Genomic DNA, 26,690 nt, shown 5'->3' on the forward strand with positions numbered 1-26,690 from the left:
GTATGGCTTGGTTTTTACATTTAGATCTCTGATCGGTGTAGGGTTATTCAGGAGCAGAGAGTACAGCATAGATCCAATTTAAATATTTTTGTAAAAAGCTGCCCAGTTGTCCCAACACCATTTGTTGAAAAGACTGTTCTTTTTCACAGTGGTTTGAGAGGCCACCTTCATCAGATACTGTGTTTCTGGCCTTTTTCTTGGTCTGTCTGTCCATAGACAAGTAGCACGCTGTTTAAACTGTAGAGGCTTCGCATACCTTGTAATACCTGGTGGAACTGGGCCCCTTGTTGATCTTGTTCAGGGGTTTCCTAGATAGTCTTACATACTCATGTTTCTATGTGAACTTAAGAATCATGTTCAGATCCAGAAAAAAATGATGCTTTTACTTTTATACATTAGTATTTAATTAAGGGAGAATTGACTTCGTTATGAGCCTGAGTTGTCCTGTCCAAGAACAAGGGCTGTCTTTCCTTTGGCCCAAGTAAATTTTGTGTGTTTTCGGTTTCCTACACCAGCCACAGCTCCAAGCTGTGGCTAGGGCCATTGGACTCCGAGGCTCAGAGAGGCCTTTTTGCCAGCACATTCACGCAGCTTTGCTGCAGGACATGAGGCAGGAGGTGACACGCCTCTCTCCATCTCATGGCTGGAGTATGGGAGGAACCAGAGAGTCACAGTGAGCACACGCAGGCCCAGAGTGGCTGGTGATGTAATCAGAAAGAGATGAGGTAAGGCCCAGGTCGGATCTCCTGGCTGTAGTGTTAGAGCTCGTTCTAGCATGTTCTCTGGTCGTTCCTGCATACCTTGTTCCTACAGCTCCCTCTCCCAGAAAGCAATTAGGCCTCTTATGTTCTGGCTCCTTCGTTAAATTACTAATACTCTTCAAGCCTTCTATCTCATTGTAAAGCTGCCCATCAACCACAGCTGGTGGAAGGAGGTCATGTGTTTGCTTCTTTGTCCCACCCCCAGCTTTGTCAGGTCCATTTGGACAGTTTCAGAAAATAGGAATGTTTATAGAGAACCCTCTGGTTAACCAATGTATTTCATCTTTATCCCAGGTTTCTACATGACCAAAACAGTTCAGCTTTCAAATTCTATCGAAAGAAAGTATTTGAACTGTGCCCATCGATTTGCTTTACGTCATCTCCGCTGAACCTTCATGCCAGCAAGAGCGCCGATTCTCAGGAGAGCCCCCTGGAGCCCATGGAGGGGGAAGGAGAGTTTGAGGATGAGCCCTCTCAGCACGAGGCTGAGCTGGAGAGCCCGGAGGTGATGCCTGAGGAAGATGAGGGCGAGGAGGAGGATGAGGAGGAGGACGAGGAAAGGGGTGAGGAGGCCCCCACTCCTGGAGGGGCCTCCAGGCCTGCAGGAGGGTCGACCAAGTCCGAGGGCTCGGAGGGCAGCCCCCCAGCTGATGGTCTCCTGAGCGAGGTGGCCGAGGATGGCCCGGCTGGTGCGCCTGCCCTGTCACAGTCCTCCTCAGGGGCCTGCTTCCCCCGGAAGAGAGTCAGCAGCAAGTCGTTGAAGGTCGGCATGATTCCGGCTCCCAAGAGGCTGTGTCTCATCCAGGAGCCCAAAGGTGAGTGCCTGGCTATCGACACAGTGCCCCCAGCACGGTCTTCTGTTTAACACCTGAGGAGGAGTCATGGTGCTCGGTTGTGGGCCATGAAAAATTGTGGAGACGTTGTCTGACTGTTTTGAAGAATTTACCTGGCCCTCAGCCCAAGTTCAGGTGCAAGATGACCAGCTGGCCCCTGTCACCCTTTCCGCCTCTGATTACTCCAGCTAACCTGGACATTACCTTCCAGAACACTCCCAGGGCCAACACAACATGGAGTTCTTCGGTCTTATGTTTTTAACCTAAAATAGTCCTATTGGTTTTGCACACAGTCCAAAACGTTCATGAGAAACTGACGTTTCCAGTTGGTCTGAAGTTTGCATTCTAAGGAGATGCTGCATTTGGCTTCTAGCACCCCACATGCTGCTTGTTATATTCCATTATTGCTCAGCTTCCAACATGGGAGTCCTGGCTGTGGAAGGAACGGGCCTGGGTCATCTTGGCTGTTTCCTGCCTGTGATCTTGAGGCGTGCCCAGCTTTCTGAGTGCCCCCACCCCCCCAAAGACCCCAGGGTAGTGATGACTGCTTAGTGACGATGAGGCAGGAGGACACGGACCGGGACCAGTCTTGGGCAGCGGTTAGTGGGAGGTGTGCAACCCATGCTCTGCCAGCCTTGGCCATGGAAGGCCATCTCCTACCTGCCTGTGGGGTGGGTCAAGGTTCTGGAGGTACAATTTACCAGCAGTAAAGGTGCACCCTTTTCAAGTGGACAGTTCACGGAGTTTTGGCAAAGGTGTATAGGCATGAGCCCCCGAGTACGGCCGAGCTGGAGCTCGTCCCAGAAGTGTCTCTGTGTCCCTCTGCAGTTTCCTCCTCTACCCAGCCCGGGCAACCACTGACCATCTTCTGGCCTTGTGGTTTTGACTTTTCTAGACTGTCAGTAGGTGAACCACATCATGTCCCGCCTTTTGTTGGGCTGCTCGCTGCCCACTCAGGTCTCCACACAGCCGGACCTGTGTGGGGCTGATGCTGCAACGCTTGTGTGGCAGGTGGTTTTGGTGAACAGGCCTCCATCGTGTGCACAGAGCCTGTGTGTGCTACGTTATTGAGACCATCATATTCACACCCAGCAGTGTCAGTATAGTTTCTCCTGCTAAAGGAACAGTTCTCGTGGTTTGTGTTTGGAAACCTTGGTGTTGCAATGGATTTCTAACTGTTCTACTAAACTCTTATGTCCTTCAGAACTTATCAGAGTGTGGTAGCACATCAGAATGCTTGTTAAGATGGCTTTCATGGGGGGAAAGTGGAATTCTTTCTACTTTAGAAGCTCTCAGTTATTTTGATAGGGTGGTTGATGAGATAGTACCAGACCTGCTGATCTCTCCTTTGTTAAATATAATAATAACAATAATAATAATGTGATGTGGTGCTGTGTATGAGAAGCATGGTTGTTTTTACTAGAAAGTTCTGAGTGGACTTTACTTCTCTATCTATGGAACAGTCGCAGGGACATGAGGAGGGCACAGTGTTGCAAATAGCTCATTTGTTGAAGCAAAATGTATTCCTACGGTCATGGAAAATGATCCACGCGTCAGGTCCTTCGTCATAAACGTGGGAGTCACGCTTAAGTAGACTCTCCCACAGCAAGGCAGCCCTCAGTTGAGCCTCTGTTCTGCCTCTGCACTCTGTGGGCCACACGATTCCTGAGAGGAGCCAGGGCCGAATGGCTGGCCCTGTGGTGCAGCTCCTAGCCACCTTCTGTCAGCAGAGGGGCTATAAGCCCAAACTGCAGCACCCTCATCTTCTAAATAATTTGGGGAAAGTACATATATGTGTATATATACATTTCTTTTGTCTTCCAGTTCACGAACCAGTTCGAATTGCCTATGACAGGCCTCGGGGTCGTCCTGTGACCAAGAAGAAGGTGAGTGTGGCTGTGAGTCCTCACGTGTGACGTAGTCAGAGTTTGCCAGAGTTCCAAAGGGCACTGGCGTGACTAAGCTATACTTATACTTCAGGCCAGGTGTCAGCATACAAAGCACAACACACAGCCTTTTCTCTCCCGGGACTTCTTTTTTTTTTTAAGCACAAGCCTCTTGTCAGTTAACAACAGCCTGTATTTATTTATTTATTTTTAATTTTTAATTATTTATTTATTATTTTTGGTTGTGTTGGGTCTTCGTTTCTGTGCGAGGGCTTTCTCTAGTTGCGGCGAGCGGGGGCCACTCTTCCATCGCGGTGCGCGGGCCTCTCACTGTCGCGGCCTCTCTTGTTGCAGAGCACAGGCTCAGTAGTTGTGGCGCATGGGCTTAGTTGCTCTGCGGCATGTGGGATCCTCCCAGACCAGTGCTCGAACCCGTGTCTCCTGCATTGGCAGGCAGACTCTCAACCACTGCGCCACCAGGGAAGCCCCTCGGGACTTCTTAAAAGTGTTTTGCATTGCTCAAAACCACAAGAGGGAGTAATTAGTCTATTTAACGGACGTGTGAGGCCTGATATGTGCAATGGATTGGAGAGATGAACAAGATAATGTCTCAGCCAATGAGAAGTTCAGATTTAGTAGACTATAATTGTGGTTAAAAGAGTGCACTACTTTGCTAGTAAGCCGAGTGTATGTGCGTGCGTATGTGTGTTTATTAACTGGTCAGCACCTCTTGTGCTCCCAGCTCCATCTGCCCACCTAGAGGCAACCATGAGCGGGGCTGGCAGCAACAGAAATGTGCAGGACCAGGAATGGTGGGTGCTTTGGGTGCAGAGAAGCAGGTCAAAGGGAGACAAGGAATAAGGTGGGTTGGGGGGTACCCTTTAAGCAGGGAGGCCTAGGAGAAGCCCCAGATCAGTCACAGGTCAGTAGGGAGCCCTTTGTGCCTAGAATGGAGTGACGGGGTGAGGAAGTAGAGGTGGCAAGCACCCAGGTCACATAGGGCTTGTAGATGGATGTCAGCACTGTGGCCCCTTCTTTGGGAGAGGCATTGGAGAACCACGGTGGGGATTTGGGTGGAAGACATGGCCACTATGGCTGCTGTGTTGAGAGCAGCCTGTGGGGTGGGGGGTGAGGCAGAGCCGGGGGGCCAGGAGAGGTGAAGGTGGAGTTGGTGGGACTTGCTCATGAATTGGATGTGGAACAGAGAAAGCCAAGAGTCCAGGGTGACTCCAGGGTTGTCGGCCTGGACAGTTAAGAGAATGGAGCTGCCATTGACTGAAATGGGGAGCCCCTGTGGGAGCAGGTCATTGGAAGGAGATGGGGGCACACTCCAGACAGCTGGGCTGACACATGTCGGGGCAGGTGAGGCTAGACAACCTCACCTGGGATGCATGTGGGGACATCACAGGTCTCTAGAGGTCAGGGAGGTGAGTAGGGAACCAGGCGAGGTCTCTGATGGTGTCAGGGGGTGAGCAAAGCCCAAGTTGTGGCTCAGACCTGTTCTGAGTGCATTGCGTCAATATCAATGGCCAAATGAAGCGTCAGTGTGACCCCAGTTACAGCTGAGAGCAGGGACCTTCCTGTACCCGAAGCTTGTGGTCTTAACAGCTGTGTTGGGTTTTAAGCTGACCCAGCACCCGGGTACCCATCTGGTGGCCTGGCTGAGGCACAGCCTGCTGAGAAGGCAGCCTTTTCAGGCTCAGCCTGGCCATCTAATCTTGGCATGTGAATCCTGAGGTTCTGTTGTTACATCTGTAAAGTGGGGCAGTTGCACCTATCCTGCAGGTAGGAGATAACCTTGAGGATTAAATGAAATGTGTGTTAACCCGGTGTGCAGCCAGCTGGTGTCCTGCAAACATGGGTCTCTCTTTGGGGTGACTGCAGGCAGGGAGGAGATCTCCCCTGCAGCTCTCTGTGCACACCTCAGCCTGGCCTATGGTGCATGGCTTTGCTCCAGCCCCAGGAAACCAGGCAGGGTGATTCTTAGACACAGTTGAACACTCACAAAGATCTGTCCAGCTGAGTGGACCCCTGTTCCTCCTGTTGCTCCCACCTGAACCGCTTTCCTGAAGGGGGATGCAAGCCTGCCATTTGGGGACCTGTGGCCAGCCTTCCCTCTGCCTTCCCCATCCTCTTCCCCTCCCACACTTCCCCTGCTCAGACCCTCTCCACTACTCCCAGCTGCATTGATCAGGACAGAGGAACCTTCTCCCTGGGAGCATGTGAGGCCCTGGGGACAGGCTGTGTTCAGTGTTTAGTAAACGGATTAAAGAAACAGGCTCAGGCGGCAGGGACTCTGAGCCCCCAGCTGCCCAGCGGTTCCAGCACACTGTGGGTGCTAATGAATATTCATGAGTGAATGGAAATCCCCTTTGCTCACACGGGGCAGGCTCCTCCTCCAGAGGCCTCTAGGCTTTTTAATTTGTCTTCCCACAGTCAGCTCTGGAGCCCAGACTTCCTCTAGGGCTTCTTACCTTTCCATCCACAGGGTCTTTCCCAGGCCCCATCCTTCTTCCCAGCTGCACTGGCTCTCGGTGAGGTCTGCTCTGCGCTAGACATGGACCCCAGTGTCCAAGTAAAACCCGGTCCCTGCCCTTGGGGAGCTCTCAGAGCTCCAGACCTGGGAAGGACCAGACAGACACATAGGTCAGTCAGGTTTGCTGAGTAATGCCTGAGGGCAGCCAGGGAAGCTTCCAGGATGGGGTCACTGCTCAGAGTTTTGGAAGCCCATGGGAATGAATGAAGCAGTGGGAGAGGAGTAGGGGTCAAATAGGGAGGACCCTTTGAGACGATTTTTCTGTACAGCCTCTCTCCACTGCCTTTCTGGATCCCTCCTGCCTTAGCCCTGCTGCCCCTCTGACTCCTGCACTCCAGGGGCCTTCCTACCTCAAGTCCTGTGCCCTGTGTCCCTCAGCCTGGGATATGCCCTCTGGTCATCACAGGGCCACTCTCTTTATCCAGGTCTCCACTCTGGGCTCTTCCTACTCACCCTTTGGCCCCAGGACCCACCATCCTCTCACGAAGTTTAATTCACAGTCTCGACACTGCAACAAGAGTGGTCACGGTGAAGCCTGAGAGGCTGGTCTGGCGTGGTTCTGTGGGGATACCTCAAGCTGGTGACCTCCAACCTTTAGAGGTCTCAACCCACCCAGGGAATGTTACCAGGACCAGGGCTTGATCTTGAGCATCTGTGGAGTCAGGGAGGCATTAGGGGTGTTAGTACTGGACCATGTCCAGGTGTAGCCCACGCAGACCCTTGCTCCAGGGGCTTTGCTGCACCTCACATGCCACACTCTTCTCTCTCCTCAGAAACCCCAGGACTTTGATTTCGCCCAGCAGAAACTGACCGACAAGAACCTGGGGTTCCAGATGCTACAGAAGATGGGCTGGAAGGAGGGCCACGGCCTGGGCTCCTGTGGGAAGGGCATCAGGGAGCCCGTCAGCGTGTACGCAGCGGGCGCTGGGGGCCAGGGGTGGGGATGGGCAACCGTGCCTGGGGAGATGAGGCTTTCTGTGGGATTCTGGTCCTAAGTCCTTTGACCTGCAGCCTGATTCTTGGTTTCCTTCATGTCGAACATGGCTTATAGCAGATCATTTACATATGCAGGTGTTCACACAGCTCCTTGCTGCACTTGCATAGACTTGGTCCCTGGCATTTGGCCACATTCATTATTATCATAAAAGCTTGAGTGGTAATGCTGGGTAGTTACGCTAAGAGCCACTTCCCTTTTCCAGGAGCCCACATGAAGACTAGCCAGGGTAGAGCACGGCCCAGAGTTTATTAAGCCCCATTAGCATCCAGCAAGCATTTCAGTTAAAATTGAGCTTAGCACCTGCTGGGGAGGCTTTCTGCTGTAATCAGGGGCTGGCTTCTGAGCACACTTCTCAGAAAGTTTGCATGCCTGCACGGGTGAGTATCCCTTGTTCCCCACTGTGAATTGTGTCTTTATTTTCCCCCTCCCTTGCTGTCACTGTTGTGTGTCCCTCATACCTCTGTCCCACTCTGATGGCTCAGGCTATTTTCCATCTCCTGGTGGCCGGGCTCTGGGCTCAGGTGTGGCTAACTCTCCATTTTGCTCCTTAGGGGAACTGCCTCGGAAGGGGAGGGGTTGGGTGCCGACGGGCAGGAGCACAAAGAAGACACGTTTGACGTGTTCCGTCAGAGGATGATGCAGATGTACAGACACAAACGGGCCAACAAATAGGTATGTGTGTGAGCTAGTGTGGGGGGCATTCTGCCTAAGCTGATGTTCTGGTACACAGAGACGCTTCCTCCAGAAAAGTTCGTGTGCCCCACTCAAAACCCAAACATCAAAATATCACTCCCCCCAAAAGATCATAAAATTTTGTGAGGGAAACAAAAGGAGTGTTTGGATGTGTGTGTGTCCCACCTCTCAGCTTCCAGGCTGAAGGAACGAGCCCCATGCTCGCCAAGCGCCACTGCACGCAGCCCATGGTGCGGCCTCAGCACTGGGCTCCCAGGTGTGACTGTACGTGGCCATCTTGTGGAAACAAGCCACCACGGGAGTGGCCTGGTGTCTTGCAAGTGTAAGGGTGACCTGGAAGCTGGTGCTGCAGAGGACGCCACTCTGCCTCATCCCTTTCTGAGGGTCTTCAAATCCTTTTCCTTCTGAGGGGCCTTTGGCCTATAAATATCCTATCTTTCTCCTCTCCTTTTAGTTGTCCTCCCCACCCATAATTTCCATCTCAGTTTTGAACAAAATCGTTCTCTCCCTGAATAGATGAAAACCATTGGTGAGAAAGATAAGGCTTGAAGCAGCAATTACTCTTAAAACGCCACCTCTGTCCCGGATCTGCCCTGGAACCAGTGCCCAAGTAGGTTTGGTGTGTACACGAAAAACAAACGTCTCTGCAGTTTCTGGTGCGGAGGTTCCACCCGCTGGCTTTTCTTTTTCTTAAAAAAAGAACGCACCATTTCCAGTCTGCTTTTGCCTTTCACCCTCTTCCAAATGCTTTTGGCAGCAAGTCTTCTCCAAGTCTCCCCTGGTTCCGCTCAGAAGGTGGGGCTGCCCTTGAAAGCACCAGCGCCCTTTAAGTGCTCAGGAACCAGCTCCTGTCGGTTTTCCTGTCCCTGGACACATTGCTCTCTAAAAGTGATCTGCTAGCAAACTTGATACCGAAACAGTCACAGATCGTATCTTCTCACATTTAAATAGGGAATATAAATCAGTAATAATGAGGTCTGTGCTCTGGTACCACAGCTGTCGGTCGGAGTGCTGAAGCTCTTTAAACAAGTGGAGGTACTGGATTCGATGAACGTGTTATTTATGGAGTCTCATCTCTTAAATGCATCCCAAGAGACTTAACGAAATTTCAGCAATGTATTCAGCAGCTGTATTCAGTGGGGAGTAATCATTACACCAATGAAACTTTCCCCAAATTTACATGTCTCTTAGAATCCACAAAGCAAACTACAGTTTTTTTTTTTTAAACCACATATGGAGTCTCTCCTACAAAGGGGTGGGAGGTGTAAACTCTTCAAGACTTCATTTTTTGCATGTGTGGCAGTGTAAAGAATTGTTTTATTAGGGCCTTTGTACAGAGCAGAAAGGATCCTCTTGGGGTGGGCTCTGCAGCTGTTTGCTATTTCAAGGCGTATGATTGCCGCCCCTTCCAGCTTCTCGCACTCTGCCTCTTGCAACTACATGCGAAATTCTCAGGCTGTGGGAATCTCTCAGCCCTTCCTCATAAAGCAGCAGTGTTGAAGTTTTAAATACATGCTAAAATCTGGAAAACAGGATCCTGCTGATACTATAAGCTTGGGGGACACAGCAATGAGTTACCCTGTCAGCCACTTGTATTGGCTGTTGTGAAATCCTTGCTTTCTCAAAGCCCGAGACCTCCTGGGCTGTAGTCACAGGCTCCTCTGGATCTGTCTTGTCTGTCTGGCCCACACTCACCAGCACAGCGTCACGGGCCTGTGCCAGCATCTCACGTGCCCGCCTGATGTTGCCCTTCTTCATGCCACGGGTAGTCCCCAGGGCTCTGCTTGCTGGTCACTTTTGTTGCTTTGGCAACTGGCAGATCTTTATGGCCACGGACATGCTGGAGGTTCTTCAGCAGAGTTGAAATAGCCTGCAGGGGTGGTGTGGTTTGGGGGAACCACAGCTATGGGGGTTCACCTCCTTTCTCTTCTAATCTTTCCAACAGCCTTCCACGTTGGCTGGGGGTCAGGTAAAGGGATAGAACTCTGAGAACAGGGCCTCGATCCCGCAGGGCCTTTCACAGAGCACCCTTTGGTGCTGAGTGAGGTGTGCACCCCCCAGCATGGGTCCTGGCTCTTTCTTCAAGCATAGCTTTGACCATCATATTCGCTTTGTCCTAGTATGCTCATCCTTGGCTTTCTCTGCTTTTATTTATAAGTAAAATACTTTAGGAATTCCCGGGGTTTGAGCCCTGTTCCCACAGCCTCCTGCCACTCCTCCTCCTGGGGGTGTCCTGCTTTGAGCTGACACTGTGAGCCTTTGGCAGTCGTCAAAGGGAGCACCTACTTCTTGAGCCTGGAAAGTCCTGTAAGCACTCAGGTGGCGCTTCTGTGGAGTTGGCATTGAGGCAGTGAAGGCGTTGCGTGGGCTGGGGAGGAGTGTGGTGGTGCGTCCCTGTGCCAGCTGTCGGCTGGGGACCAGCGTGCTGGCCCTCTGTGCCCGCCCTTGCCCTCTCCAGCAGAGGCCGCTCTGCGGGGAGCACGCGTGAGAGCAAGTGCGATGTGCAGTTGCATAGCCTTGTCAAAGTCACAGTGTCTTTTCTGTCATTCTAGTTCCAGGGTCTCTTCCATGAGGACGACAGGCATCCGGAAAGTGCTAACTCACCACTTTGGGTGCTTACTGTCTCTGCCTTGTTTCCATCACTGGAAATCATATAGAGAAATTTAGCGTTTTTGGTCCTTGGTAAAACCTAGAAGACGTTTGTGATGTTACAAAATGGAAGCTTTGGGTTTTTTTTCTTTTTTTTAATCTAAGAAGTTGTGGATGTTGTTAATCATTTAGCAGTTGAAATAAATGTAGAGGAAACCCAATTTTCCATGGTCTCCATTGATGTGTTTTTAAATCAGACTGGTTGGGGAACACATGGTAGATGTTGTAGGGCCTACGTGGAGCCAGGTCGTAAACACTGCTGCCTCCCAGGCATGCCCTCTGCCTGCGGGGGCCTTTCTGACTGGCTTGCTGCAGCTGGGGGGCCTGGTAAGTCACTGGGAAAGCCTAGAGGGTACCAGAAAGCGGGTAGTGATCAGGGCCAAACAGTGGGTGGGTCCACCCTGTTTTCTGTGGAGAGGGGGGTTTATTGCTGGGTACAGAAATCTGCCTTTGAGAGGGTGTCGGGACATGGGAGCTTTACCTGAGCTGCCCACAATTCACCTGCCCACCTCAAGGCCTTCCCTGATCTCAGGGTCGGGGTTCCAGCTGCCAGAGTTAGACCAAGGCCCACTTGGGCTTCCCCCTGAGTTAGGAGCTGGCCTGTGGGACATCTTCAAAGCTCCCTGCTGTTCCCATATTCTGCCCAGCCTGTGTCTGATTCCTCCATCAGCAGCCCCTTGGCCCATATGGTGAGGAGGGAGGGTAAAGAGCACATAGGTGGGCAAGCCTGGCACCTACAGGACCTGCAGGGACCTCCACCTGAGCACAGTGTAATGGGCAGGAGCCTGGGGTATGGTTGTGCCCGGGGTAGCAGGGAGCCCAGGAATGGTTTGGGGGGCTTTGTCAGCAAGAAATGGGGGGATGGAGGAGACAGGGCCCCTTAGGAAGCTGGTGTCAGACCCCTGAACCTCTCCTCTCACTATGTCCCAGAGGACACTCAGGAGTGACGAGGACCCATATGATCATGATGGGAGCTCTTGTCACCCAAGAACCTCCCACACATTTGCTATCATCTTCACCAGAGCCCTGGAGGTTGGTGTCTGACCATGAGCTTTAATGCCACTCCCTGAGAAAGTTGCTCAGAACCTACAAGGACCCCACCCATTCTCCTCCTCCCTCTTGGGAGACCCCCTTCCCAGCTCCCCTTTATCACTGTGCAGGGCTGGGGAAGGTCACTTAGACAAAGGCACACAGAATGAGGTTCTCCAGCCCAGGACGCTGTTCAGGCTTTGACCTCCGGCAGGTCTCGCCACCTCAGGCCTCAGTTTCCCCTCTGCGATTTGGGAAGGATTTCTTCCTCTGCTACCTTGTCATTTAGGGCTAACTGGAACCTGAACATGCCATTCTCAGCCTGGAGGGCCCCTTCCCTCCACGTCCTCCCCCCACAGCCTCTCCTCTCCCTGGAAGCCTTCTGGACCAGGACCTTGAGAGGCAGAGGGTGCTGCCGGAGAAGTTCCAGTCTCCAGTGTTAAAGCAGGCCTTTGCTATGCCTGCACACGGACCTACGTAACATGCGCGCGTAATACATGCAAACATGCCCGTTCAAGCAACATGAGTACATTTTCTTTGTAAAAGATTTTTGAAAATGCAAGACCCAGATAGATGCGGAACAAAGCACAGAGGTTTCCCCTTTCCCACTCCCATGTAAAAATAACAAAAAATAAATTTAATAATTTAAAGTAAGGCTTACCATGCATGCCGCCTAGAGACTTGCTTCCGCGTCGTCTCAACAGTCTTTCCACATGAGTTTAATTTCAAGTACTGTTTGTGAATAAGTAATGCCTGGCTAAAGTCAGAAGGTACAGAAGTGTGTTCTGTGGGAAGATAATTTTCCATGACCCACAGCGCTCAGGTATCAGATCCCTATGTGTAGATTATTTTATTTTCTTTGTTTATTTTTGGTCACGCAGCATGTGGGATCTTAGTTCCCCAACCAGGGATCAAACCTGCACCCCCTGCAGTGGAAGCGTGGAGTCTTAACCACTGGACCGCCGGGCAAGTCCCTAAATGATTTTATATATGGGCATATTTTAGATACAGACCTTAAAAATGAAAATTGGACTTCCCGGGTGGTGCAGTGGTTAAGAATCCGCCTGCCAGTGCAGGGGACACGGGTTCCGGTGTCCAGGAACCCTGGAACACGTCCGGGAACACGAGCCCTGGTCCGGGAAGATCCCACATGCCACGGAGCAACTAAGCCCCGGGGCCACAACGACTGAGCCTGTGCTCTAGAGCCTGCAAGCCACAACTACTGAGCCCGCGTGTCACAACTACTGAAGCCCGAGCACCTAGAGCCCGTGCTCCGCAACAAGAGAAGCCACCGCAATGAGAAGCCCGCGCACCGCAACGAAGAGTAGCCCCGGCTCGCCCCAACTAGAGAAAGCCCGTGCACAGCAACAAAGAACCAACGCAGCCAAAAATAAATAAATAAATTTATTTAAAAAAAAAAATGAAAATTATACTTCACATTCTGTTTTGCCTTTTGCTTTTTTCCACTTAACTTTCCAAAAAACATTTAAGTATGTATATATGTCTTGGACTGTCATTTATCTCACAAGTTCCCCATCCATAGCCATATGGGTTATCCCAAAACTTTGGCCCCGACATCGTAGAACACCTTTGTGGATAAAGCTCTACAAATGGCATTTCTGGGGTCTCCCCACCTCACTGCCTCCCTCCAGTGTTCCTGTGTCATCCGACTTTGGGGGCAACCCTGGGGGTGCCCCTGTTTCCCCATCCATGCCTGCCTCGCCAGGGCGTAGTGGGGCTGTGGACCCTGGGAAGTGCTCCACTGCAAACCAGCCTGCAGCCCTGACCCCTCCGGACCATGTCCTTGTACTATATTCAGGACACAGGTCCAGCAGCCAGCCCTCTCTTCTACCCCCAGATCCCTCTAACCCCGTCACCTCCTCCCTCCAATTTTGACCGTTCTGGAGCCAGCACAGCTGCAGCAGGTGACCTTGTTTTCCCAGGGGGCCCATTGGCCTGGGCAGGGGACCCTGCCTCTCCAGGCCTTGACTTTCCCCTCTATCCAGTAATTGGCCAACACCCACCCAAGGGGCATCATGAGGGCTGGATATGCACCAGCTGGGAGTTGGGGGGAGGGGAAGGGGAGCCTGCCACAGCAGGTGGTGGGACAATGTGCCTGGTTTCTTCCAGTGAAATGGTACAGCTGATTTGCAGGGTAATCCAGGACCACTCCTGGAGAGGGTTTAGAGGGACTGGTTTTGTTACTAATCCTTCCATATGCTGTCCTCTTGGGCCTCAGTTTCCCCACCTGTGAAGTAGGCATTGTCCTTGAGGATCCATAACCCCCTTCACTGCGTGCCCTCCTCACCCCTCCCTGGCCAGCCCGAGGGTGGGGTTCACACCCCCAAACTGCCCCCCTTCCACTGAGGAGGGGCTGAGGCCTAGGGTCCAGTCCCTAGGAGAGGGGTAAATTGTCAAACTCCCATGTGTTTGGGGCATGGGGACAGTCGGAGGGGAGGAGCAGGGGTGACAGTTATTGCTGGGGCTGGAGCCAAACTCCTGCCCAGCTACACGACTCTGCCAGCTGTCCTGTCCTATTGTACAGATGGGGAAACTGAGGCCCAGAAAGGGGAAGAGCCCGGTCTCAGGCTGCACAATGAGTTCTCCAAAGTCTCAGTGCCTGCTTGAGCCTCAGTTTCCCCATCTGGGTAGGGCTGGCACTGTGCTGCAGCAGGCAGCAAACTTTTGAGCCTGTTGTTGGGACTTACGGTTGAGCCCTGGGGTCAAGTATTGGCTCCTACTCCTGGATGTCAAGTGTTAGGGAAACTCCTAAGCTGCCCAGCTGGCCATCAGTGGGGGTGACTCTCCACCCTGCCCCCAGGCTCCACTATGCCTGCCGGACCTCCATTCAACCTTCAAGGCCCACTTCCCATGTCTCCTCCTCCAGGCAGCCCGCCTTGCTCTCCCTGACAGAGGCCCTGCTGCCCCTTTGGCTTCACCAGGTCTGTCCCTTACACCCCTGGCTTGGGGCGTCCAAGTCTGGCCCTGTCTCACCTGGCTTGAGAGCTCCTTCACCTGGGCCTTCTTGTCTTTAAACCCCCAGCATTGAATGAGTGTTTCATGAAAGGACAATGAACAAGTGTATTTTGTACAGTGTCTGAAGGAGACCCGCTTTGGGGTGGGACAGGCAGACCCAAGTCAAGTCCTAGACTGGGGGTATGACAGTGCATGACCTTGAGCAAGCCCCATGACCTCTGGGACTCCATCTCCTTCATCCATAACATCAGATGATGATGTATGAGCTTGGGGAGTCCAAAATGTACCATTAATTGAAAAGCCACTTTCTCCAGTAATTACATTGCCCTTTTTTTGTTTGTTTGTTTGAATTTTTGGCCGTGCTGCAAGGCTTGTGGGATCTTAGCTCGCCAGCCAGAGATTGAACCCAGGCCTGTGGCAGTGAAAGCACTGAGTCCTAACCACTGGACCGCCAGGGAATTCCCATACATCGCTGTTTTAATACACTGTATTGAACTACATGGAAATAGAGATACAAACTCAACATATATACCTGCACCATGCACCGTCACAGACAAATTCTGGAAAACTCCACACCCACCTATCAACAGGTGTTCCTTGGGAAGTGGGCTGAGCTGCGGGTGGAATTTTTCCTGTTTACCTCATACATTTCTGTGTGGTTTGAAAGCTTTTGCTTGCATGATTTTAGAGTGACAAAAATTCATTGTCTATGAAAACGTGGATGATAAACTGAGCCTTGGGTTTGCTTTGAGACTCAAAGGAGATCACAGGTGTCAAGTTCGCAGCCTGTAGCTCAGACAAATCTGTGACAAATCTTCTGATAGACAGTGGTCTCTCTGGACTCTAATCTTCACATCCAGCAGAAACTGGCCCATTTCCCAGTGGAGAAACTGAGGTCTGGGAGCCTGACTCCAGACTCACACTAAATGCCAGGATTTCCAGTTGGTCTCATCTGGTTTTGAAGCTCCCCATATATACACACACGTGTGCATGTACATGCATACGTACACACATACAAAGACACACATGTGCACATGCAGACTCAAAAACACATGTATATATACAGACACAGATGCGCGCACACACGTGCACACACACATGCATGCATACGCACCATTCCTATTTCCCACCAAGCCCATGCTCACCGCCCTGAGAACTTTGACACTGAGGAATTGCAGCCCCACGATGAATCTGACACCAGCTGCTTCCTTCAGGACCCAAGGAGGGGGACCTCATGAGCTGAGCTTTTCTTTGCTTGATTTTTCTCCAGAGATTCCTCTGTTTGGACTTGTGGGAGCACCACCTCCCAGTTCCTGGAATTCCTGGTCCAGGTGTGAGATTTGAGGTTTCAGCTTCAGGATTTCAGTGTCCACATCTTGATAACTTGCTTTTGCCCAGAGGCAGCTCAGAGCAAAGCAGAACTTGAGGGTTTGAGTCCTCAGTCCTAAAATGTCCTCCCTGTGCTGTGTGACCTGGGGTGAGTGATCCACCTATCTGAGCCTTATTTTCCTCATTTATAAAATGGGAGAATGGTAGTATCTAATGCCAGGCTTCTGAGAATTGGCACCAGCATGCTTCGAAGCTCACAAACGTTCACTGCACTCTTTCCATCGTTCTGTGACACTGGGAGCCTGTCATTGAGGTTTCCTGTTGGCCTGCTCCGCCTAAAAATAAAGTCCCAAGTTCGTGATGTGATGGGAGGGCCACATGGGTGATCTTACAATATTCACTTCACCTCTTGGAACCTCAGTTTCCTCATTTGTAGAATAAGGAGATTACCCCCGTCCTGGAGCATCAGCCAAGAAGTGTGTATGAGCAAGGGATCTGGAGGAAAGCAATGCAGGCAGCCAGCAGGTACCTGAGAAGGGGGCGTCTTTGCTGACCACACACCCAGACAAATGTTTAATGAATTGCTAATGCCCAGTGGTTGCCTGTGTTGGCAGGGACAGCACCGCCTTCCTTGCTGGCTTCCATGAGGATCACCCCAATTTTTTTGTTTCTTATTGATGTAAAATTCACATAACATAAAATTCACCGTTTTAAAGTGAACGATTCAGTGACATTTAATACATTCACAGTGTTGTGCAAGGACCATCTCTATCTAGTTCCAGAACATTTCCATCACCCCAAAAGGAAACCCAATGCCCATTAGCAGTCACTCCCCAGTCCCCCCTCTCCCAGCCCTAATAATGTCTACTCTGCTTTCTGTCTCTACGGATTTGCCTGTTCTGGACATTTCATAGAAATTGATCATATACTATGTGGACTTTTGTGTCTGGTTTCTTTCACTCAGCATGATGTTTTCAGGGTTCATCCATATTGTAGCATGTGTCAGTGCTTCATTCCTTTTCATGGCTGAGTAATATTTCATTGTGTGGCTAGACCCTATTTTCTTCATCCATTCATCTGTCAATGGACATTTGGATTGTTTACTCCTTTTGGCGATTTTGAATAGTGCTGCTGAAAGCACTCATGTATAAGTTTTGGTTTGAACACCTGTTTTCAATTCTTTGGGGTCTATACATAAAAGAGTGGAATTACGGGATCCTATAGCAACTCTACGTTTAATCTTTTGAGGAACTGCCAAGCTGTTTTCCTCGGGGTTGCTCCATATTCCAGCCTTTTTTGCCAACTGATCTGGGCCAGTGTCTTTAAAAGCCATGATTCTCTTCCTCATGGGGCAAACCCACTGAGGTCAACCCAGGGCATGACTCTCAATGTCCACAGATGTGAGGCGGAATCCTGGGAACAAAGCAAATAGAGGGAAGGTAGGGAGAAGTTAAGGGGTCTTTGGATGTAAAATATGATGACGTTTTTCACAAAAGAGACCCTGGAGGACAAAATCCAAAGCGTGATGTGATTTTTGTAGGATCCGAAAGGATGAAATTGCAAAGTGTGATGTGATTTTTGTAGAAAATATATAAAATGTAGACAGATTCCCCCACGCAGAGAGTGAGAGGGGTTTGCTCCAAACTGTCTGAGTCACGGGGAATGTGGGGGGGTGGCGAGGGAGAAGCTCTTCCCATCCCTCCCCCAGCCATGCGCCTGGGCACACCAAGAGTGCATGCTTATGCAGTTTGAAAAGAAAACCCATTGAAGAACATTCAGAGGAAGTAAAAATGATGAAGCATGTGCTGGCGGCAATTGTCGGTCTTTGTTTCAGAGGCAGCTGTGGTCTTAGGAGAAAAAAGCACCAGATGTGAATCTAGACAGTCTCTTCCTGTGTCAAATGGGTGAGTAAACATTGCTTCCTCCAGGACCGCTGTTTGTAGGCTGCCATGAAAGTCCCTCCAGCATCTCCCTAGCAGACTCTCAGTAGCCTCTGTCCATCTATCTGTTGGTTCATTCATTCACTCACTCATTCATTCACTCACTCATTCATTCACTACGTATTTGAGAAACACCTAACTGCTCCTTCCAGGTGGAACTTTCCTTCCAAGATCTAAAACTAGTATGAAATTATTGGGTGGGCCAAAAAGTTCGTTTGTTTTTTTTCTATAAGGTGGCTCTAGTAGCACTTAGTGGTCTTTAACTTCATTCAAAACAATTTTGTTAGATTGTATGTGACAGCTGTCATATCGGCGTGCATTTTAAAAATTGACATCAAAATTTGTGTAGCCATTTTAATATTGAAGATGGAAGAAAAAAAGCAACATTTTCAGCATATTATGCTTTATTATTTCAGGAAAGGTAAAAATGCAACTGAAACACACAAAAAGATTTGTGCAGTGCGTGGAGAAGGTGCTGTGACTGATCGAACGTGTCAGAAGTGGTTTGCGAAGTTTCGTGCTGGAGATTTCTCGCTCAGGTAGACTGGTTGAAATTGATAGCGATCGAATCGAAACAATAATTGAGAACAATCAATGTTATGCTACACAGGAGATAGCCGACATACTCAAAATATCCAAATCAAGCGATGAAAATCATTTGCACCAGCTTGGTTATGTGACTCGCTTTGATGTTTTGGTTCCACATAAGTTAAGCGAAAAAAACCTTCTGGCCATATTTCCGCATGCAATCCTCTACTGAAACGTAATGAAAACGTTCTGTTTTTAAAACAAATTGTAACGGGCAATGGAAAGTGGATACTGTATAACAATGTGGAACGGAAGGGATCGTGGGGCAAGCGAAATGAACCACCACCAACCACACCAAAGGCCAGTCTTCATCCAAAGAAGGTGATGTTGCATATATGGTGGGATTGGAAGGGAGTCCTCTATTATGAGCTCTTTCCAGAAAACCAAACAATTAATTCCAACAAATACTGCTCCCAATTAGACCAACTGATGAATTTGGTCTAATTGGACGCATTTGATGAAAAGCGTCCAGAATTAGTCAACAGAAAACACATAATCTGGGACTTGCCTGGTGGTCCAGTGGTAAAGAATCCACCCTACAATGCAGGGGACGCGGGTTCCATCCCTGGTCAGGGAACTAAGATCCCACATGCCACAGGGCAACTAAGCCCACGTGCCACAACTACTGAGCTCACATGCCACAACTACAGAGCTCGCGTGCCTCAACTAGAGCCCGCGTGCTGCAAACTACAGAGCCCACACGCCCTGGAGCCCACGCGTTACAACTAGAGAGAAGCCCTCACACTGCTAGAGAAGACCTCACACCACAACGAAGATCCCGCGTGCCGCAACTAAGATCCGACACGGCCAAAAATAAATAAAATAAATAAAAAATAAATCTTTAAAACAACAAAAAAGAAGACACATAATCTTCCACCAAGGGGCTTCCCTGGTGGCACAGTGGTTGTGAGTCCGCCTGCCAGTGCGGGGGACGCGGGTTTGAGCCCTGGTCCGGGAGGATCCCACGTGCCGTGGAGCAACTGGGCCCGTGTGCCGTGGCCGCTGAGCCTGCGCTCTGGAGCCCGTGCGCCACAACTGCTGAGCCTGCGCGCCACAGCTGCTGAGGCCCACACGCCTGGAGCCCGTGCTCTGCAGCGGGGGAGGCCACCACAATGAGAAGCCCACGCACAGCAGCGAAGACCCAACACAGCCCAAAATAAAAATAAATAAAATAAAGAATTAAAAAAAAAAATCTTCCAGCAGGATAATGCAAGACCACATGTTTCTTTGATGACCAGACAAAAACTGTTACAGCTTGGCTGGGAAGTTCTGATTCATCCACTGTATTCACCAGACATTGTACATTCGGATTTCCATTTATTTCGGTCTTTACAAAATTCTATTAATGGAAAAAATTTCATTTTCCTGGAAGACTGTAAAAGGCACCTGGAACAGTTCTTTGCTCAAAAAGATAAAAAGTTTTGGGGAGATGGAATTATGAAGTTGCCTGAAAATGGCAGAAGGTAGCGGAACAAAACGGTGAATACGTTGCTCAATAAAGTTCTTGGTGAAAATGAAAAATGTGTCTTTTGTTTTTACTTAAAAAACCAAAGCGGGACTTCCCTGGTGGCTCAGTGAATAAGAATCCGCCTGCCAATGCAGGGGACGCGGGTTCGATCCCTGGTCTGGGAAGATGCCACATGCCGTGGAGCAACTAAGCCCATGCGCCACAACTACTGCGTCTGCACTCTAGAGCCCGTGGACCACAACTACTGAGCCCACGTGCCACAACTACTGACGCCTGCGTGCCATAGAGCCCACGCTCCGCAACAAGAGAAGCCATCGCGATGAGAAGCACACACATCACAATGAAGAGTAGCCCCTGCTAGCCACAGCTAGAGAAAGCCCACACACAGCAACGAAGACCGAACGCAGCCAAAAAACAAACAAACCAAAAAACCGAAGGCACTTTTTGGCCCACCCAATACAAACTGCAGTCAGTGATTTGAAGGAAACATCCAACGTACAAAGAAAGGCCCATAATGGAGCCTGGTCTGGGAGATAACATTTCACTGGAGAACTGAAGGATGAATAGGGGCATGCCAGGCAGAGGGAGTGGCATGTGCAAAGGCCCTGAGGTGCAAATGATCTCAGCTGTGGGAAGAGGAGTGAGATGAAGAGAGGAGGGAGGGAGACAAGGGTGAGGGGTTTCTGGGGGTGGGAGACAAGTATAGATTTTGTCCTAAGGCAATGGGGAATCACGGAAGGCTTCAGAGCACAGAAGGGGCATAGCCCAATTTATGCTTTTTAAAAATTGTGGTAAAAGTTACATAACATAGTTACCATTTTAAAGTGTTTAATTCCATGGAAGTTAGCACATTCACAATGTTGTATAATCATCACCTCTATGTAGTTCCAGAACATTTTCATCATCCCAAAAGGAAACCCTGTCCCCATTAGCAGTTGCTCCCCATTCCCTGTCCCCCAGCGCCTGGCAACCACCAGTCTGCTTTCTGTCTCTATGGATTTGCCTGTTCTGGACATTTCATATAAATGGGATCATACAACATGTGGCCTTTTACATCTGACTTCTCCAATGCGTACTTTTAAAAGAGCAACTTCGAAGGACAGGAACGCAAATAGGCGCGGTGCTGCTCCATCCACACTCCTCCATCCCGCTCCCTGTTTAACAACAGGCACCTGTGTGATTGCCTGTGCTTGCCAGGGGCTCGCCTGGGCTGCTGGAGCACCCGTTGCCTGCATGACCAACAGAAGGCCAGAAGTGCCTTGAGTTGACATCCCCCAGGGCAGCCCTGATCAATAGCATAAGGTGTTTCCAGATCTCCCAGCAGGATAGAGCCAAAGTCACCCTCCAGGGACTCTGCTGGATGCACACCCCTCACCACTGAATCCCAGTCTCTGCTCTCTCCCCTTTTCTGAGCCTCAGTTTCCTCCTCTGTAAAATGGGTCATAGGGAGGGAGCATATTGAACTCAGCGAACAGTCAAAAGTCACACTGGGTTTACAAAAAGTAAGATCCACATTAAGAGTGCAAGGAAAGGACTTTTCTGAGTGCTGATGGGGTCCACTTTTGGAGAGGTGTCAGGCTCAGGAGTCAAGACCCAGCAGGGAAGGTGTCAGGTGGTTGGGAGCAGCTGGAGGCACAGCAGAGGCTCAGCATGTGGCTGCCAGCCCAGCCCTGGGAGGTCAGCCTCTGAAGGCTGCATTCATCCTCCCAGGAAAATCACAATTCTCTCTTTCCCCTCAGCGCCTCCCCAGCCCCCTCCTCCGCCCTAGTTTATTATTTACCCATTCAGGGCCACGATTTATTTTTGGACGAGAACGTCGGTCCTCCTCACTCTCATGGCCACCCGCCAGAGCCGCGCGCTGGCCACGCTGGGAGGAGGAAGGCCAGAGAGAATCCAGCCTAGCTGAGAGAAGGCGGGTCCTTGGGGGAGGGTCTTGGTCACGCCTGGCTCTTGATCTTTCGTTTATCCTCATAGACAGCAACTAGGAGTGCGGGCGGCCGAATTTTCGGATTTCTCCCCATTCCTGACGAACGAAGAGACTGACATGCCAGTTTACAGCACTGTCTTTGCTGTAGACATAAACAACGTCACTTAGAAATTGACATGGGTGAGCCAGGCATGGTTTGGGGTGGGTTGTGAAGTGTCCAAATATACACTCCTTTAGTTCATGCAGAGAAATAAGGATGCATTCATTTTCATTTTTAAAATTATGTTTATTTTATTTGTTTATTAAATTTTACAAAGTTGAATTCACCCTCAGTCCCCAACTTCAACTTGGCAAACTCCTATTCACCCGTCAAAACCCAATACACAGACTCCTTCCTCCATCCTTCACATGTCCACACAAATGTTACATCTTTCTCCTCTCTGTGCTGTAAAAGAGGAATCCTCCGGTACTATGGTCATCTGTTTATGACTCTGTCCCTCTCTGGGCTCTGTTCTAGCACCCAGCGCAGTGCCTGGCATATAGTGGGTGCTCAGTAAATGTGGAGGTTGGGGGGAACATTTTAAAAAACAGCTTTATTGAGACATAATTCACATATCATTCAATTCGCCCATTTAAAATATATAGTTCAATGGTTTTTAGGCTATTCACAGATGTGTACAGCCACCACCAAGATCAATTTTAGAACACTTTCACCACCCCCAAAATAAACCCTGTGCCCATTTCAGTCACTGCCACTCCTCCTCCCCCCAACCCCTGGCAACCACTAATCTACTTTCTTTTTTTTTTTTAACTTTTTTTGTGTGTGTGGTTTGAGAGATGGAAATTATTTATTTATTTATTTATTTATTGGCTGTGTTGGGTCTTTGTTGCTTTGCACGGGCTTTCTCTAGTTGCGGCGAGCGGGAGCTACTCTTCGTTGTGGTGTGTGGGCTTCTCATTGTGGTGGCTTCTCTTGTTGCTGAGCATGGGCTCTAGGCACGCTGGCTTCAGTAGTTGTGGCACGCGGGCTCAGTAGTTGTGGCTCGCGGGCTCTGCAGCGCAGGCTCAGTAGTTGTGGTGTACGGGCTTAGTTGCTCTGCAGCACGTGGGATCTTCCTGGACCAGGGCTCGAACCCGTGTCCCCTGCATTGGCAGGCGGATTCTTAACCACTGCGCAACCAGGAAAGTCTCATATGAAGAGATTTGTTTCAAGGAATTGGCTTAGGGTTTCTATGTTGCAGTCTTGAGGAGAATTCTTTTTTCCCAGGAGACTCAGTTTTTGCTCTTAAGGCCTTCAGTTGATTAGATAAGCCCCACCCAGAGTCTCGAGGATAACTTCCTTTCCTTAAGGTCAACTGATTGGAGATGTTAGCCACATCTAGAAAATACTTTCTATCTTTTTTTTTTTTTTTTTTTTTGGCTGCACTGCGTGGCATGTGGGATCTTAGTTCCCCAACCAAGGATCGAACCCATGCCCACTGCATTGGAAGTGCGGAGTCTTAACCACTGGACCACCAGGGAAATCCCTAGAAAATACTTTCACAGCACCATTTAGACTAAACCGCTGGGCACCATTGCCTGATGAAGTTGACACATAAATTTAAACCATCAGTATGTTTCCATGTCCCCACCCCACCACAAACCATCCATGAGAATGCCACCTCCTCTGAGAAGACTGCTGTGATGTTCCCTGGCCACAAAGGAGAGAACATGGAGGCATGTTGACCGGCTGCATCTGGACGGAGGGAGCCAGAAGGGAAGCAAGCAGGGCAGGCATGCAGGATATCTATGGGAAGGCAGTGGAGATGTCAGCAAGGGCGAGAGCTCCAAGGCCAGCCAAGGCTCTGGACTTTGCCCCAGGGCCATGGGGAGCCATAGTAGATTTTAGAGCAGGAGAGTGATATGGTTGGATACACTAACGATTGAAAAAATTGTCACTGACTGATATGGGTCTCTCAGCACCCCTAGATGGGGGCAGCAGGGGGTCAAGGCCCCAGTCCAGGCAGGAAATGGCAAGGTCTGGGCCAAGGGCTGTGGGGATGGGGGTGGGGCCGATTTAAGAGTTTCCAGGTACATCAGTCTGGGATGAGTGTGAGTTGCTAAACTGTCATGCTGAGCTCTGACCATCGGTTCAGGCCTCTGATCTCTTCCAGGAGTTATTTCAGAAAATACCTCCTTGGGCTGCACAAGGTCAGTGACCTGACCGTGAATGTCTGTGACACCAATGCCTCCCACCCACTGTGGGACCACTGGGGAGCTGTTGCCTAGAGATGGCTGCCTCCTCTCCCTGCCCCCAGTGGAAAGCCAACCCCTCTCCCCTGGCAGACAGTCTGGCAGGGAAAACGGGCTCCATCTTGCCATTCCCCAAACATGAAAACCTCCCTACCCCAGGGCCTTTGCACTGGCAGTTTCCTCTGACTGGAATGCTTTTCCCACCATTTTACCCATGGCCAGTTTCTCCTCGTCCCTAGGCTCAACTTAACTTTCACCGCCCCCAGGAAGCTCTCTCCACTATTGTCAGCCTCTATGACATCACCTGTCTTACCGCCCAGGATTTGAAACAATTTTATTTTATTTTATGCCTCCCCCTCTGGAGTATGGAGCCATGAAGGTGGGATTTTTTTGCCTTGATTACTGCCTCATCCACGGTTCCCACAACACCTGTCTCTCAGTAACTGCTTGTCGAGTGAATGAATAAAGAGCCACATCCCCTTCTCATCATTCTCTCACCCTTCAAACCATGACTCTGGACTCATGGATTCCTTTCCCTCCTCTCCCCAGAGTTTTGATGTCACCATGGAGACGCTGATCCCACTGCTTTCCTGGTCCTCTCCTATTGCTTGCCTGAGCCATTCCTGCAGCCTCCACCCTCACTCCATCCATTCCACCCCCCACAGCAGCCTTCAGAGGAATCTTTTAAACATGTGAGTCTGGCTATGGGCCTCCCCTGCTCTCACATTCTCTATGGCTCCCAATTGCCCTCAAGAGAACATTCCGACCCTTCTGCTCATTTTCCAGAGCCCTTCAGACTGGGCCCTGTCTCATTGCTCACTCTTTTCCAAACGCAAGTTGTTCCCTTGCCTAGTTTGCTCTTCCCCACCTCTCTGTTTGGTGAACTCCTATTCAACCTTCAAGACCCCACTCAAAAGGTCCCTCCTCTGGAAGCACTCCCTACCTTCAAACAGAGCCCTGACTCCCCTCTGAGGATGTCTGCATCCAGTTCTGTCTCCCAAAGGTTGGGGACTTTGGGGGAACCCTTGATATCACCTGTGAAAGATGGATCACACCGTCATCATTTATTTAACACAGGTAAGCATGTAGTCAGATATTTGAGTCACATTGTGAGTCACCTCTTCTTGGTTTCCATGTTGGGTCCAGACTGTCAACCACACAGACATACATCTGGCTAGCCTAGCCAAGGAGAACTGGGACAGATGCCGCTTGGATCCCTTCCTGCAGTACAGCTCCATCTTTGTCTCAGCAGCGTTTTTACATTTCTACATGAACTTGTGAGGTCAAATCTTTCACCTGCTGCTGCGCAGCCCCCAAGCATGTCCCTCCCTTCTACATCTGAGACTGGATTCGAGGAGTTGTGATTCTTTTAGAAGTTGGGATTTTTCTCCAGTTTGTTGAGATTTGTCAACTCTCCTTCAAGGAATGTGAAAAAGCTTAAAAGCCGTATGTGAGCCAAGGGGACATGAGACATGCCCTGTTGGGACATGCTGTAGAAAATTCAACTCCTCTCAGGAATGTTCTATCTTTTGACGCTTAGTTGCTCTGCAAGACTGGTGAGAATTGGAAAGCCAAACATTCTTGCATGAGGTTGTATTGATGACGTGGAAGGATCTTGCCTAAGGTGCAGTGCTATAGACCTCACAGCAACCCCACTGGGGGCTCATCTTAGAGATGAGAAGTTGGAAGCTCGGGGAGACCATCCACCTGATGGTACCCCCTGGGGGAGGCCTGGACTCTGCCCCACCCGCTGTGGGACACGGGACATCACTGAGCCTCATGTTCCTCACCTGAGCAATGGGAACCACGGTTAGACTTGGTGAGGAAGTGCTGTGTGGGTCCGCACAAGGCAGCGCACAGTAGGACCTCAATCTTCATACTGCTCTTACATTATTACTTTTTTTTAGCTTGTCCATTGGTGAAATATATATAACATAAAATTTACCATCCTAACCATTTTTAGGTGTACAGTTCAGTGGCACTAAGTATATTCACACTCTTATGCAGCCATCACCACCATCCATCTCAGGAACTTTTTCATCTTCTCGAATTGAACCTCTGTCCCATTAAACATTAACTTCCCATCCCCATCCCTCCAGCCCCTGGTAAATTCTCTGCTTTCTCTCTCTATGAATTTGACTACTATAGGTTCCTCACATAAGTGGAATCATAAAGTATTTATCCTTCAGAAATTTTTTTGGCTACTGTATAGCACAGGGAACTCTACTCAATATTCTGTAATAACCCGTATGGGAAGAGAATCTCAAAAAGAATGCATATGTGTATATGTATAACTGAATCACTTTGTTATACACCTGAAACTAACACAATATTGTAAATCAACCATACTCCAATATAAAATTAAAAATTAAATTAAAAAATTTTTTTGTAAAATACAACATGAAATTTACCATCATAACAATTTTTAAGTTCAGCAGCGTTAAGTACAATATATTCATTTTGTTGTGCAAACATCACCACCATTCACCTCCAGAACTCTTTTCACCATGCAAAACTGAAACCCCGTCCCCATTAAACAACTCTTTAGTGCCACTTCCCTCAGCCCCTGACACCCACCATCCTTTCTGTCTCGATGAATCTGACCATTCTAGGTGCCTCATGTTAAGTGGGATCATGCAGTATTTGTCCTTTTGTGACTGGCTATCGTCACTAAGCATAATGTCTTCAAGGTTCATCCATATTGTAGAATGTGTCAAAACTTCATTCCTTTTTAAGGCCAATGTTTTCTTTTGTTTATCCAGTCATCCATCAATGAACACTTGGGTTGCTTCCATCTTTTGTCTGTTGCAAAAAAAGTGCTGCTATAAACATGGTGTACAGATATG

The 26,690-nt window shown here is 49.7% G+C and overlaps 1 protein-coding gene across 8 annotated transcripts in view; it reads left to right on the forward strand.

Annotated features, from left to right (window-relative positions):
* Window positions 1–10,502, forward strand: part of SUGP2 (SURP and G-patch domain containing 2) — a 30,407-nt gene extending 19,905 nt beyond the window's left edge. For 4 of the 8 annotated variants that reach the window (XM_061190197.1, XM_061190193.1, XM_061190195.1 and 1 more), the window contains exons 7-11: window positions 1,056–1,576; window positions 3,419–3,480; window positions 6,790–6,926; window positions 7,565–7,685; window positions 10,259–10,502. In XM_061190197.1, coding sequence (XP_061046180.1) covers window positions 1,056–1,576; window positions 3,419–3,480; window positions 6,790–6,926; window positions 7,565–7,685 — 841 coding nt within the window. In that variant the 3' untranslated portion in view covers window positions 10,259–10,502. The other 4 variants (XR_009700866.1, XR_009700867.1, XM_061190194.1 and 1 more) reach the window with 4 other exon arrangements.
* Window positions 10,503–26,690: the final 16,188 nt, after the last annotated feature.

The sequence above is a fragment of the Eubalaena glacialis genome, chromosome 4 (assembly GCF_028564815.1).
Source record: "Eubalaena glacialis isolate mEubGla1 chromosome 4, mEubGla1.1.hap2.+ XY, whole genome shotgun sequence".
NCBI classification, from domain to species: Eukaryota; Metazoa; Chordata; class Mammalia; order Artiodactyla; family Balaenidae; genus Eubalaena; species Eubalaena glacialis.